At 34.8% G+C, this 16804-nt stretch overlaps 1 protein-coding gene across 1 annotated transcript; it reads right to left on the bottom strand.

The window, feature by feature from the left end:
- Positions 1–2633: 2633 nt before the first annotated feature.
- Positions 2634–15478, bottom strand: LOC108674413 (rho guanine nucleotide exchange factor 12; the record flags this gene model as incomplete). The annotated part of the gene is given in 6 exon segments (XM_018162356.2): positions 2634–2738; positions 3462–3578; positions 4302–4459; positions 5059–5166; positions 6021–6118; positions 15141–15478. Coding segments are annotated over 6 exon segments (597 nt in total), but the record flags the coding sequence as incomplete, so codon positions are not given.
- Positions 15479–16804: the final 1326 nt, after the last annotated feature.

The following is a 16804-nucleotide window of genomic DNA, read 5'->3' as shown; positions in this document are numbered from 1 at the left end:
ACCCTTCATCGATATGAAGAATATTCATAGTGATTACATTGCTTGTGATATGCCCTTTGCAGAGTTTCAAGAACTGTGTAATGAAACGTATAAAGTACCTTATAGTTTTGTGTTGATCAATAAAGATGAGCATCCCAGTTCTGGAAAGTATTTCAAAAATTTAAATCAGTTATATATTCCACAGAAGTATTTTTCAGGTAGCCGCTCTAGGTTATTCTCGGTTAAAGAATGCTCAATCGGGGTAAACTCATGATTCGGGAGTAATTGGTTAATTTTGTTGAGCAAGATTCATGATCAGTACCCTGTTAAGCTGTTTATGCAGATTCGGGGGTAATTGTTCGTAATAATATTGAAGGTAATTGGTAATTTTGTTGGGTAAGATTTGGGGTAAATGGTTGGTAACCTATGATTTAAGCTGTTTATGGAAAATGGCGCCATGCGCTCGGTCATGTAACTACTCATATCCATTGGAACCCTTGAGATCTATATTTATATGTGTGTAATTTTTACAGAAATAATAAGATATAACCTCTGTTAACAATGAACGGTAAGTTCATTTTTGAAAAATTTCAGAGCAAAGTGAAAACAGCAAACTTGAAAAAAATACGCGTAGAATTTACATATAAAATATCTTACCATAATTTTTTAAATCAACTTTCAAGAAATATTTTGAATAGTTTTACCTTAAAGTGATATAAAGTGATCCTCAAATAGTGACATCCAGATATCAACGCACAAAAACTACGGAGATCGTAATCAACTCAATACCGTACCTAACATTTACTGCGCAAATATTTTCAATGCTGCGTAAGATCTCAGGTTAATTTATCATGAATGACAAAGAACTTTTCTTTATTTCTAACCACTAATGCAAGACGTGTCATATTAACTGGTATTTACATATCTGTAATTTAGAGTTCGTCTGTAGCTCACCCTTGCTATACAGTATAGCATAATCGCCAAATTTTCTAGTCCCAATAAACAGTGTTTTTGCGTCAGCCAAAATTGATAACTATAATGAATTAGATTTCTACCATGAAACTCATGTTCACATTTTTTAACCAGAGAGTGCTTTTTAATTGTTAAAGCTAATTTTGTGAGAGTATCATACAAGAAGAAAACGCTTAATAGGAAGCGCAAGTTTAGTGGAAAAAGCCAGAGTTTGTATTTTTGAAGAGCAATCCGTGCGATGGAAATTGGATTGGAATATTATGGAGTTAACTTAAATCTTTGAAACCATTGAAATTCCGTTAATTAGAATCTAATATCATAACCCTTTATTGTGAATTATTCCATGATGTAGGTATCCTAAAAATAATGTCACTACGGTATATAAAGACTCGAGCGACAGTTTTGAGTGGTTGTTCTTGGACAAAAATTGCAAATGAATATGCCATGACTTCAACTGTTTAATATTTCCTAAGCAATTGTATGTATTTCATCTAAATATGATACTACACAATACTTCAAATGGTAATGATGGGAACGCATACTTCGTACAGTTCGTACGAGATAGCAACAGTTTTTTTTTTTTATCAGATCAGCATTTCAAGTATCGTGATGAGGAAAAAATCATACATTTATGTTTTTTTACACCAAACCTGGGACAGAATAATGACGGACATTCGGACACAAATTTTGTATAACGTAATTATTACATGTATCATCCAGAGAAAAAAGATCAGAAATTTGTATTTTCTCAATAAACTTGGGGCAGAGGATAATCTGAGAAAATAATCAAAATTTAGACTATCTTTTCTCTAGAACAAACTTGAAACAGAGGATTCTCGGAGAAAAAAGAGAGAGATTTGAGATTTTTCTATAAACTAAAACAGGACAGAGGATTCACTGGGAAAAAATCAGAAATTTGAGATAAAAATTTTTTCTAAAAACTTAAAAGCAAAGAAAACTCCACAAAAATTCATAGTATCTTTAAAGAAAACGTTTCGGAGTCCAGCTCCATCGTCAGTTCGAAAATTCTAGAACACAGATAAATCAGTAATTAGTACAGTCATGATTGCAACAAAAAACCTAAGCTGTAAAACCTATCTATTTACAATTTCAAGCGGGTAAGAGCTAAAAGCTAAATTCAAACTAGGCCTCTGTTTAAAAATGTACAATGATTCTAAAATGCGCAAATCAGAAACACCGGAACTGGAAGGTAAAACTTTGAAGTCACTGTCAGACACTGGAACATCGCACTGCTCGGCGTGAGCCCGCACAGCCGAATGAGGTGGGCGTGACAGTAAGTTACCAGTTCTACAACTTCTGCCCTTATGTTCTGCGACCCTAGAATAAAGATTGCGAGACGTCATCCCGACGTACGCAGATGCACATCGTGCACAACTATATTCATAAACTAGTGACGATGGAGCTGGACTCCGAAACGTTTTCTTTAAAGATACTATGAATTTTTGTGGAGTTTTCTTTGCTTTTAAGTTTTTAGTGAATTTGCGATTAAAGCAAACAAGTGACATTATTACAAAATTTTTTCTAAAACATACCTGGGATAAGGGATTCTCTGAAAAAATTCATGAGATTCGAGAACAGCTTTCTTACTACGACATGTCCGGGATAAGGGATTCTCGGAGAAAAAATTACATATTTAAGATTAATTTTTTTCCAGAACGTACCTGTGAGAGAGGATTCTCAGTCTCAGTGGCTCTGAGCTTAGTTTGTATCGTCTCCACAAGAGAGTTGATGGTTTCCAGCTCCTTCTCGAGAGACTTGGCCAAATTCTGAAAACAGAAAGCCAGTTTATTCCATATATCTCAGGGTAAACGTAAAATTTTTCAGGGTAAACATAAAATTTCTCAGGGTAAACATAGAAGATCTCAGGGTAAACGCACAAGATCTCAGGGTATTTAAACGTAAAAGATCTCAAGGCAAATGTTGAAGATTTCAGGGTAAACATAAAAGATTTCAGAGTAAATGTAAAAGATCTCAGGGTGAATGTAAAATATCACAGAGTAAACGTAAAAGATCACTGGGTTAACGTAAAAGATTTCAGAGTAAACATAAACTATCTCAGGGTAAACATAAAAGATTTCAGGGTAAACATAAAAGATTTCAGGTAAACATAAGATTTCAGGGTAAATGTAAAAGCTTTCAAGGTAAACGTAAAAGATCTCAGGGTATTTATAAAATACTTCAGGATAATGTAAAAGATTTTAGAGTAAACATAAAAATATCTCAGGGTAAATGTAAAAGATCTCAGGTTTAACGTAAAATCTCACAGGATAAACGTACACAATCTCAGGATAAATGTAAAAGATCTCAGGTAAAAAATTATGATTTATGAATCACGACTGAAAGAAGTAAGCAAAGTCATATTCTAGTGTGAACTGTTAAAACATGCTTGGATGAAAATTCATTTTAGTGATGGCTTTATCTCTAATCTAAATTAGGTAGTAATATTGGGAAGGTTTATGTAAATTATATAATCAAATAAGAAGATATACTTTAGGGGGCTTCTTCTCAAGCTCAAGAAGGATGTTCTCCCTGGTCTTGAGTTGCGTGTCCAGCATCTTGCTGAGCATCTTGTGGCGGTTCACATCCAGCTGGTTCTGCAGCTGGTTCTGTTGTAAATTAAATATCTTTAATACTGACTATATTAAATTAAAGGTTCACTACTAATAATACTGGCGGTTCACATCCAGCTGGTTCTGCAGCTGGTTCTGTTGTAAATTAAATATCTTTAATACTGACTATATTAAATTAAAGGTTCACTACTATTAATACTGGTGGTTCACATCCAGCTGGTTCTGTTACAAATTAAATAACTTTAATAAAGACAATATTAAATAAAATGTTAACTACGTACTAATAATACTGGCGGTTCTTATTTAGCTGGTTCTATTACAGATGAAATAAGTTAAATTTCAGCAACTAAAAGTTGGTAAGACAAAATAGCTTTAATTTATCAGCTAAAATCTTTAAAATATGACAGCCTAGCAGTTAATAAGATTATTTTCAAATACAAGTGTTTAAACTCATGGTCCCAGAACTAACAATGACTCAAGAATTTAAAAATCTATCAACTAACGCAAAATTCAAATAATAGAGTTCTGAAATGTTACTATCAAAAATGTTGAAAGCCCTAAAAAGCATATGCATCATTAACATTCACCACATCAAGAATTCCTAATTTCCTGGGTGTTTCACCAAAATATCGTAAATTTTACACCAAGATATATTCAGAAGATACTGTGAATTAGAGTGATGTTTTCTTAGATTTTAAATTCATATTGAACTTGTAATTTAAGCAGACTAATGATACTATTAATGATGTAAATACTCACATTGACAGGCAGAGGAGCAGTAATCTTGTGCTGCTTCTCCTTGTTGTGGTGACGCAGCAGCACAGACGCAGACGATAGCGACGAGCTGCTCTCAGGCGACGTGTCAGCTGCAGGCAAACTCGCCCCGGCACACACCGTCAGACGAACTGAATGTGAAGCTGCCCACACAACATTAACTCATAACAGAAAATATACATTATGCATAAGATAACATATAATCCATAACGTTTGACACATATATGTGATATCTGCCTCTACAAAGACAGCACTAGATAAAGTGAGATGGTACCGTAAGACTTGGGCCATTTTTAGCAGCAATCTTTTCGTGATACAAATAGTCTTATAGTAAATGCATAAATACCTATATATCTTTATTGTATTAGTAGCTTATCTCATGGTACTTCAGGAGCCATCAACACAATTTTTATAAGCAAAGAACTTTTTGAGTGTAAAATTTTCTTTTCTTAAATGTCAAAATGATCCAAGTAACCTTGGCAATGGACCAAGTTGGGGTAATCCAAGCCACAGCATTTGTATTGCCAGCATTCAATAGAAGCTATTAATACTAATTTATATTAGTAATAATTGAACTTTTCTTAGTATTTCAACATCTATTGCTGGAAGATTAAGTAGGTAATAAAAACCAATGTTACAGTAGTTACCCAGCTTCAAAGAGGAAAGTTAGGCACTTGTAATAAAAACCAATGTTACAGTAGTTACCCAGTTTCAGGGAGGAAAGTTAGGCACTTGTACTCACACTTGATGATCTGCACAACCTCCTTGTGGTTGAACTTTGACACGGGCGTGCCATTCACCTTCATGATGCAGTCACCAACCTGCACCCCAGCTAGGCAAGCCGGGCCTCCTGCAAAATTTAATTTAATCATACTTAGATAAAACTTTAAAATTTAATTATATTCAGTTAAAATTAAATTTAACCATAGGGTACTCAAATAAAAATTAAATTTGAGCGTACTCAAATAGAAATAAACTTTAATTGTACTCGTATACAAATTAAATTTGATTATACTCAAATCAAAATTAAATTTAAGTGAACTCAAATTAAACTTGAATTTAATTGTAATAAATTAAATTTAATAAAAATGTACTCAAATCAAAATTCAATTCACTTGGCATGGCATGATATAAGTAGTGGAATCTTGCTGGTTATAATATAACAATTATGCACTATATAAGATCCTCTAATAATTTCTAAGGATAATTTTGTTTTTTTCTAAGGCAATATCCTGATCTTAAGCTACATTGAATGTGCCATATTATGCAGAATTCAAGCCACCTTGAATCATGATATACTTGAGAAATATCATGCCAAAGTAAAGACATATATTCACCAAATTACCTAGAGGTGCTGTAAAACTGTTGATGGGCTAATTCAGACATTTTGACATTCATGAATAGAAAAATCTACTGCAAAATTTTTGCCTTCAAAAAATTGTGTTCATGGCTCTTGAAGTGCCATGAGATAGCCTACTAATGCAGTAAATATTACTGATGTATATTCTATACATTTACTATAAGACTATTAGTATCACAAGACATACCAGTGCTAAAAATTGTTCAAATCAAGTGCTGAAATTTAGAAGGCTGACATTCCTCAACATACTGCACCATGCGCCAAAATAAAATGCGTATATACCAGTAGAGTATATATACATCAATTAGAGGCATTCATTGAGTATTGAAAATAACAATACTAACCATCTTTGACATCCTGGACCACGACGGGGCTTTCGCCTGACACAGTAAGGCCATAGCTGCGATCATCGTTACGGGTTACCACCACCTCACGTAACAAGCTGCACATAATAATAAATAACTGAAAAAATGAAGAAAATATAGATACATAATAAAGAAAAAGCCAGTAAACAACAACTTGCTGTTGACTGACATAGTCAACACAACATTTATAAAAATAAACACTTTTAGAAATACCTACCCTTCTCATAAATATATGAATACCATCAAACGGTGTAATAAGGAAAGGGCGGGGTAAATCGGGACAGTCATCCCACATTTCGTAGAAGTGTTGTAGCAGCTAAACTAATCAAAATATTGCAAAACTAAAAAAACTGGCATAAATTTCAACATTTTCACTTCTATGTAGCATAAAGTAAGTCAAGATATCATACATTTAATAACTCTACAAAATCCTTGAAAACGTGTGAAAAGTGAGATTTTGGAAAATGTCCCTCTGCTAACGTCTTTAGCAAAAAAAATCACTCAACGAAAAATTAATGCATCATCAGTCATTACAAAATTGTGCAGAGAATGTCATAGATAGAATTGTGCACCAGGCAACATAAAATGAAAAGTAGTTAACCAAAACTATGATTCATTTTTCCAAGATTATTTGTCACTAAAATATTCTTTTCTGTTTTAGGTATGCTTTTATGATCTTTTTACAACACTTCTCTTTAACTTCACTTCTTGTTTGTCTGTCTGTCTGTCTGTCTGTCTGCTACAAATCTTGTAATCGAAATTTAATACACTTCTACTTATCCAATCGATCTGAAATTTTGCCCACTTGTGTAAAGTTGGAAACAATGCATGAATCAAATGTCAAAATAAAAGATTTTATAAATTAAAAAAAAAAATTTCCAATATTAAAAAAAATTGAAAAACTAATTTTTTAATTTGAAAATTAAATGAGAAATTCATTGTACATTTGTAAGATTGGAGACACTGCATTCTTTGGAAGTGTTGTCTTTAAAAAGTAATTTTTAAACGCATATTATTTTGTTATAGTGAATTCACATGACCCAATTAAATTTGTGTGAAATTACAAGCCATCCTGTAAGCTTACAGATAAAGAAAAGAGCTACATGGCTGCTGATATGAAGCTTGCAGTGGACAAGGTCATTGTAAATGCTCAATGGCATATTCATGGATTCAGTAATATCACATCAATAGTAATACAGTAATGTATGGATATGGTAATACCATATTAATAAATGAAAAACAAGTAAAAACCACAGAAAATGTCATTTATTCTACATGTATATCATCTACAAAGGAAGAGGAGGACTTCAGATTAATGTTAGTAATAGATGAGTACACTCTGCATGCTTCAAACATTTTAAAATTAGGTTTTACTTCAAGTGTCCTGGTTTACCCTGTTCCCAGGGGTAATTTGGGATGCTTTTATTTTGCGTTTGGCACCTTACAAATAGCATATAGAGTTTTTTTCAAGATGCCATTTAATAGCCCTCGCAAAGAGCTATAAAATGAGCCTAAACTTGTTTATGAAATATTTCATGATAAGAAGTTTTTGAGAAAAAATGCTTAAAACCGTCCCTTCTTAACCCGTTTGACGGTAAATAATTATTAGAAATTGAAGTTCTGCATTGAAATTTTATAGAATTACTGTCAACCGGGGCTACTCGGGACGGTTTGAGCGTTTTTTGTTAATAACTTCTTACCATGAAACATTTCATAAACAAGTTTAGACTCATTTTATAGCTCTTTGTGAGGGCTATCGAATGACATTTTCAAAAAAATTCCATATGCTATTCGTAAGGTGCCAGAAGAAAAAAAAGTGTGCTGCGTAGCCCCGTCGAACGGGGCTACTCGGGACACTTGGAATAAAACTTCATTTTAAAATATTTGAAGCATGCAGAGTGTACTCATCTATTACTAACAGCACTCTGAAGTCCTCCTCTTTCATTGTAGATGATGTAGAGGTAGAATAAATGACATTTTCTGTGATTTTTACTCGTTTTTCTTTATTGATATATTACCATATACGGTACATTGATTACCGTATTAGTGATGCAATATTACCGTATTTTTGATGCAATATTACCGTATCCATGAACATGCCATTGAGCATTTACAGCAACCTTGTCCACTGCAAGCTTCATATCAGCAGCCTTATAGCATTTTTTCTGTATCTGTAAGCTTACAGGACGGCTTGTAATTTCACACCATTTTAATTGGGATAAGTGAATTTACTATAAAAAAGATTGTGAAAAACATACCTGAAACAGAAAGGAATGTTTCAGTGACAACCAACGTATTGTTAGGGGCTGCATTTAGGCAAATGAATGATTTATTAAGTGTTTTCAATTAATCCTCTCTTTTTGTCCCCAGTGCTTTAATACTAAAAAAGTGACTGCAAGTTAAAGTGATATTAATGCATGTGAATAAGCATTGTTGAAGCAAGTCAATTTTCTGTGTTCCTGCTTATCTGGTGCTTACACTGACTTGCCAACCACTCATACTGCCTACTGTACATGAGCCTGCTTTCTGGCCATGAAGACTTCCTTGCTGTCCTGTCTCTGACCTAGTTACTAAGATTATCCTGGCTCTTAAATAGGTAAGTCAAGGGAACACTCTCGCCACGCATCTCAGTCATAAATTTTAATTATTGAATGATATCAGTAAATGTTTGTCAATCAATCAATCATCCCTTTAAATTGTTCTAGAGTTTAGTAGTAGGTAGCTAATGTGTATTTATGCGTTTCAAGTGTATGTATGTGTTTCAAGTGTTTTGTTGGATAGGTTTTATGTGTTGTTGTTCCTGCACTTTTGCAGAGCAGCCAAAGTGGGGCATATTCTGGGCCAATTTGGAGCACATTCCGGCAAGTTCTGAGCTAGTTTGATGCCAGTTCTGGACGAGTGACAGGCAAGCTTTGGGCTCACTGAGCCACATTGCAGTCGAGTCTTGGGCTGCTCTTCAGCTACTCAAGCTGACACTAGAGGCCAGCGTGGATGCCCTTTAAGTCCTGTCTAGCAACTCGTGTCAGAGCTGCCCTAACCAGCCAGTTGAGTCTACCCCACTGATACTCACAAGTAAGACCACCGTCATCTTGTTTCTTTGGCCCGGACGCCCCTTGATGGACCAGGCCTGACCAATGGCCCATTTTGAGCCCTTGATTCCTTGGTTTCATTATTCTTGATTTGATTTATGCTACAGATCATTATTCTGGCCCAGTTTAGCTTATTTATCATGTATCATTGTTTGTTCTTTGTTGTTCAAACCAGTTTGGGCTGCTGGCTGTTTATTTTCTCATGCTAGGTTCACCACATCACTCATAGCCCTGGGCTGTCTCATTACTAACCAACTAATTTTTCACCTTTCACCTTCATGTACCACTGATTATATTTAATACATGTTTGCTTGGTTCTTCCTCCGTTTGTTTCCCTGAGTGTGTTCTGCTTGGTTTCATGTGCTGGTCCTATACCGGCCGGACCATCAACCTCTAGAGGGGCTGACCCCCAACAGTATTTTTTGGACAAATAAATCATAGTTTAGGTCAATTACTTTTCATTCTATGATGCTTGGTGCACAATTCTATACATGACATGCTATGCACAATTTTGTGATGACTGATGATGCACTAATTTTTTGATAAGTGAAATTTTTTCGCTGAGCAAGGAAAATGTGATCAATATTCTTTGTTTTTAATCAATTTTTTCGTAATTGGAGCCTTTGCTAACTGAGGTTCTACCGTAAATGCGTTTTTGGGGGTGTCCCGAATAGCCCTGGGGGGGTGTCCCGAGTAGCCCCGCCGCGAGGAAATGGCTGCCATTTTTTTTTTTTTTTGGAATGAGATAGGCAAATTCTGTCAATTACGTTTTCAAGCCGACACATGGTGCTACTTTTACGTAAGTAAAATTTTTTAATACGGCGAATATTTTTTTTGCTACATACCTTAGCAGTTGTAACTTTACAAAATATAGTTTTTCACCATTTTTTCAGGAATTTTTCAAGGCAAGTAAATGTAATATTTTTCAACTTCCTTTATACTACTACATAGATAGGAAAAATGTTGACGTTTACGCCACTGTTTTTAGTTTTGCAATATTCCAATTAGTTTCGCTACTACAACAGTTTTACACCGTGTCGGAGGCCTGTCCCGAGTAGCCCCGCTTGTCCCAAGTAGCCCCGGTTGACAGTACTTGTCTGCCACTTTTTCCTAAGCAAAATTTTTTAATACGGCAAATATGTTTTTTACTACAGACCTTAGCAGAAGTAACTCTTCAAAATATTGTTTTTCACCATTTTTTTCAGGAATTTTTCAAAGCTAGTAAATGTAGTATTTTTGAACTTCCTTTATAGGTACCGCATAGATAGGAAAAATTTTGACATTTATGCCACTATATTTAGTTTTAAATATTCCAATTAGTTTCGCTACTAAAACAGTTTTACGCCATGTTGGAGGACTGTCCCGAGTTACCCCGCCTGTCCCGAGTAGCCCCGGTTGATGGTACCGGTACTTCATTAAAAAAATTCCAATTTTGATAAACACAACTTGCTTCAAAACCTAGGGTTCCTTCCAAGTTTGATTGCTTGGATCACTCAGTTTTAAAGTAATATTCATTTCTAAATTAAAATTTATTTAGCCAGTATTTCTTGCATGAGAGATACTTTGATGTTTCTCAATGTTAACAGCATTAAAATGCATGCAGAAACTTACATTTTTTTATATTTTAGATTCCAAAGGACTTGAAACCACCGTCACACTAGGGCTTTCAATTTCAAAACAAAGATGGCAGTGCCCACATACAGATGGCAGCACCAGCAGATGCGAGCAAATGAACTACTTTATTGTTTAGTACCTATGTTAGACTAATAAGATAATAATATTATATCCTGATTAGGCACAGTCTCTTAAAGTGTTCCAGCAACATACTTTCTATTACTACTTATTCAAATTCATTTATTTGTGGTGCTGTAAGATGTTGTACTGTGTGACATCACAGCCGATGCATCATGTCATTCATGTGTGCATGTGTGACATCACTGCCAGCTAAAAAATATAACTCAGTACTCACTGCAGTGAGTGACAGAGAGCGCATTTTCTTGTCGACGAAAATGTGAAGTCATGGAGAGACGGACGGTCAGAGAGACAGAAGGACATGACGAGTACATTAGGGCATTTTTTCAATAAATGAGAAAATGTGCTAAAAAGGCATCAATAAAGAAGCAGTCTTGCATTGTGGGCACAGGGCAATTGTGACTTGCGAATAAAATTTTCGATTGTGATATTGTAATACGGTATATACAGTCAAACAGGGTAATAAGGGATGGGCGAGGTAATGAGGGACAGTCCTCCAACATTTTGTAGAAATGTTGTAGAAGCCAAACTACCGTCAACCGGGGCTACTCGGGACGGGTGGGATAACTCGGGACAGTCCTCCGACATAGCGTAAAACTGTTTTAGTAGCAAAACTAATTGGAATATTGCAAAACTAAATATAGTGCATAAACGTCAACATTTTTCCTATCTGTGTAGTATAAAGGAAGTTCAAAAATACTACATTTACTAGCTTTCATTCAACATTCCTTTCTATTTCAGGTATGTTTTTCACAATTTTTTTTTCATAGTAAATTCACTTAACCCAATTAAAATGGTGTGAAATTACAAGCTGTCCTGTAAGCTTACAGATACAGGAAAAANACAGATACGGAAAAAATGCTATAAGGCTGCTGATATGAAGCTTGCAGTGGACAAGGTTGCTGTAAATGCTCAATGGCATGTTCATGGATACGGTAATATTGCATCAATAATGCGGTAATATCGCATCAATAATACGGTAATCAATGTATATGGTAATATCATATCAATAAAGGAAAAATGAGTAAAAATTGCAGAAAATGTCATTTATTCTACCTCTACATCATCTACAATGAAAGAGGAGGACTTCAGAGTACCTACTGTTAGTAATGGATGAGTACACTCTGCATGCTTCAAATATTTTAAAATTAAGTTTTATTGCAAGTGTCCTGAGTAGCCCCGTTGGATGGGGCTACTCGGGACACTCTTTTTTTGCTTCTGACACCTTACAAATTGCATATGAAATTTTTTGGAGAAGCCATGTGATAGCCCTTGCAAAGAGCTTTGAAATGAGCCTAAACTTGTTTATGAAATGTTTCATGGTAAGAAGTTATGAATGAAAAACGTTCAAAATTGTCCCGAGTAGCCCCAGTTGAGGGTATGGAAATATAATGGAATTCTTTTGAAGATGCCATTCGATAGCCCTCGCAAAGAGCTATAAAATGAGCCTAAACTTTTTTATGAAATGTTTCATGGTAAGAAGTTATTAACAAAAAATGCTCAAAACTGTCCGGTTAAAACCGGTTGACGGTACATTAAATACATATTGGCAACTTATGCTATCCCTTAGTAAAAATGCACTGCAACTGCAATCAGCTGTGACAGAAGCTGCCAGAAAGCGTGATTCATTGGTCATTTTTGATTTGAAATTGGTTTCAGTTCTTTGGACTAGGAGCGTAAATTTTAGCCTAAAGCCTATTAAAAGTTTACATTTCTGCGTGGATTTTGATTACGTGGAACATTGAAATACTTAAAAGTATCTCTGATGCAAGAAATACTGGCTAAATAAATTTGAATTTAGAAATTAATGTCAATTGATTTGAATTGAAATTACTGTTGTTGGGGGCTATCTTGGTTCTTGCGAACCAATGTTTGCATCCAGTCACTTATATTGAAAATAAAATAGTTTAAGCAAGTATTTCATGCATCAGAGATAATTCAAAGTTTGTTAATGTTAACAGCCTTATAATCCATGCAGAAACGTACATTTTTTATATACATATTAAAAATTTAGGCTCCTTAGGACTGGTATACTATGTGTATAGGATTTCAAATCGATGCATGCATTCAAATTCAAATAAGGCCTGCCCACACCCAGTGCAGCTATCAGCTGAGCTGACAGTGAAACCACCCCTTTCTTCAGAAGTAAATAAGCTTTTGCCAGGGAAGGTGTGTTACGCGGTGCAGCGCTCGGTCCGTAAAGAAGCGTGATCGGTTCAAAATGTCATAAGACCAGGTTCTTTTAAATAACCTATAGAATTGCACCATGGATCATCATGGCTGACTGGCTGAACAACCAATGATCATGAAAGTAAGTCATTGTCATTTTTTACATCATTGATATCATTTTGAAACTAACATAAGTACCCTATTGAATTTCCCAGCTCAAATCTTTACTTATTTATCTATATCAATTTTGAAACTCCACATATTTCTAGAGGGAGTTGCAATGAGACTATGGGATTGGACTGTTGTGCTTAGAACATTGCAGCTTGCAAATGACCCAGGGGCACAGGGCATTGCAATGCGTTTAGACTGCCACACAGCAGCGGACTGCCACCATGACCTCTCATCCTAGAATTCCACTATGGGCCTTAGAAGCCACCTGTGAGATGGCAAATTTCTTTAGTATAAAATAGGAATATTTAAAATAAAAAATCCTCTTTAAAAATCACCCATGAAACAATCTTTTTTACCAGCTATTTTAGGAGACTTCTGCCTGATATTCCAAATTGAGTTGCAGCATTACACACCACTGAAGCACTGATGCCAGATTAAATGCTATAAAAAAAATTCACATTGGGCGATTGGACATTCAAATAAGATAATGAAGTTGGAGACTCAAAAGCAATTAGAGTACAGAAACTTCTTTGTGTCATAGGGTAAACGCGGTATATTCCGACACATTAAGGACGCATCGAGAAATGAAAAACTATAAAAAAAAACGTACGTGTTACGTAAGTTCTGTTGCCTTCACGTGACTCTCAAAACACTTCACTACGGTAAGCGTCAGCAACGATGAAACGTCACAAAATGTTGCCATATTTATTAAAAAGCCTTTAGAATGGAAACCTACCAAATCCCTATATTCCGTCACTGTGTGTGGCAATATTCGACACATGGTGAGTCGTATTGCGACAGCGCTTCAAATTTAACTGATACGTAATGCCGACATCAACGTATTTGAATTCCGTTCGCTGTGTGAGCTGTATTGGGATACAACACGGCTTTGAATTAGAACACTAACAAATATTGAACACTACTTAATTACGTTTTAATTAACAGCTATTAGGCTTTTAATTAAGCAAATTTCAATTTTTGTACAAAGCTTGGAACAATCTGAGTGTGTCCAATTCAAGTTGTGTCGGAATTAGTTTTGATGGGTCTAAATCCATTATATACTCAACTTAATCATCTATTAATTTATTTACGACTTGAAATCAGCAAATACAAGTTTACTTAAAGGATTCCTAATATATTCACAGACGTATTTAAAAGTCTCAAACCATAATATTCTTCCTATAAAAACAGTTATTCACTATTTGGTAGAGCAAGGTCAACTGTCAAATTTGACACATTTTTCGATGATCTCACCAGGTGGCATGTATTGTCTCTCTTTGGATCTCAATATTTTCCCACTAGATGGCCAAGACATAGTGTTTTTGCAGTATTTCGACACGCAAATGTATGACGTCACCATTTCAACCATCAATGAACGCATGGAACTAAAACAAAGCTTAATATAAAGGAAAAACTAGAGAAGTGACGGAATTACCTATGATGTCGGAATATACCGCGTTTACCCTAGTTAGCTACAAAGCAGGAGGCTAGGAGCATCTACTTTCAAATCCAAGTCTAATGTTTTCACAGTTTCACACCATTTATGGAGGGACAAGATTCTTTTAGATGAATTACCTATCTTTTAACTCACTGTTAATAATGTTCAGGACTCAGATTCCAAATCTACTGCTATTATAGGTCAGGAGATTAGAGCTGCAAAATTTAAGGAATACAGAGTCAGGAATTTCTCTATATTGCTTTGAAGTAGGCAGTTTGAGTTTGACAAGGAAAAAACAGAATATCCGTGAGAAATTAATGAAATAAAATGTAAATTGAATATGCATAAGCAAATTTTTCCAACTTCACATTTTTTGTAAGGCTTCTGAAATTTTGTCAGGCCGTTGTCAATATTTCAAACAAATCAGAGAAATTATAAATTAGTGAGGCAACAGTTTGCACAACTTAAACCTCTTCTTACCTCTCGTCCATGTTCACATATCATGCAAACAGATGAGAGAGGTCCCTTCACAACACGAAATAAACATTAGAGGCTCAGCAGTCAGCTGATGGCACAAGTTGGAAGTCACTGAGTTGTCTTTTCTGTCACGATCAAAATACAACAGCTTCAGTTTTTGCATCTGAGTCAGCGACTAAACAACAAAAATGTTTTCTTTCTACTCTCACTTACTACGCAAGAATTTATTATACTCAAAGCTGCTGTCACATTTTTTCTAAGATTGCTATTGTTTCTCCTAGTTCATAATGATGAATAAATTCTAATCAACTAAACGTACACAAACACTACTAGCTGCCATGTTGTTCATATACCAACTGATGCAAAGTTGCATCGAAAGAACGTCAAAATATTCCGGAAAACACATATTTACCCTACATTAGGGGAAATAACTTCAGAAATTTGAAGACTTTGCGATTTTTTCGCTATCCCAAATTCATACATGGATTTGTATATTCTCTTTCAAATTATTGTTTTCTTCGATTTTGATCGACAGAATTCAAAATAAATCGCAAAGTTATGACCCAGGATGTGTATGGAGTATTGATTAATGCGATATTACACTTTTTTCGTGGCTCTGTATGTAAAAGCAATTCTTGAATTTTCAAATTAGGTCGATGGAGCGATCATAATAAAAATCTTGTGAAAAATATGGTTTCATTATTCAAAAGTCACTAAAGCTAGGTGGAGGTGAGTTAATATATTTTATCCACTGTAACCCACATAACACAAGATGATATACAACTCATTCAGAAATTATAAATGTCAAAAACAATTCAAGGGTTCGTTTTAAAAGTACTTAAACCTTATATGTTATGCAAAAGCCTAGTAAACGTAGTTACATTTCTTGCTGATAGTCTGTCACCATATTATATTCCCAAACATTTCCTCCCTATAAGTCCATTTTACCCTACACAAAGGCAATGGATTTAAGTGACTCGGCTAAACCGCCCAGAATTTTATCCCTGTTTATCTTTGTTTTGATATGGGTGTAGATGATTTCAGTGAAAAATAACTGAGTTGCCCATCTATCGTCTTCGCGTAATTTCAGCTGTTACGAGTAATTTACATAAGCATCATGAGGATGCAGAAAGTAGTCACAATCAAAATAAAATAATAGATTTGGTTGCTTGATGATACTTTGTAACTTTTTACAACAGAGATACGACTTGGGGGCAAATTTCTTTTGTCCGTGTTCATGGAAAACTCTCAAGATATGAACGAAGAAAAATAAATCTTCCGTTTGTTTTAACCTATGACGACCCATGAAGTAATAAGTTATACAAATGCAAGAAACACAACTAACTATGAGCGGGTAATTGAATTCAATAGATATATTCGATTGAAATCTTGTGTTTCGTAAGCACGCCAATAAATCTACCGCTTAATATACGCAGTTATTGACGCAGTTCCTTCAACACTATTCAAATGAAACTGCAATCCTCATTGGAAAAAATTGCAAGAATGTTTGTTCAGCAGTTCACGTTTCGTCTGTATTTTATGCTACACAATTTGAAGACAAACGAAAAAAAGCCAAATTTATTATTTTCTTACAAGTTGAATATTTATTGGGTCAGCTGACTGCGGCTACAATACTATATAATACTGTATAATAACATATAATCAAG

Source organism: Hyalella azteca, unplaced genomic scaffold (assembly GCF_000764305.2).
Source record: "Hyalella azteca isolate HAZT.00-mixed unplaced genomic scaffold, Hazt_2.0.2 contig3984, whole genome shotgun sequence".
Lineage (NCBI taxonomy): Eukaryota > Metazoa > Arthropoda > Malacostraca > Amphipoda > Hyalellidae > Hyalella > Hyalella azteca.
Note: the sequence above shows the minus strand (reverse complement) of the source record. Positions and strands in the feature narration are given on the sequence as shown.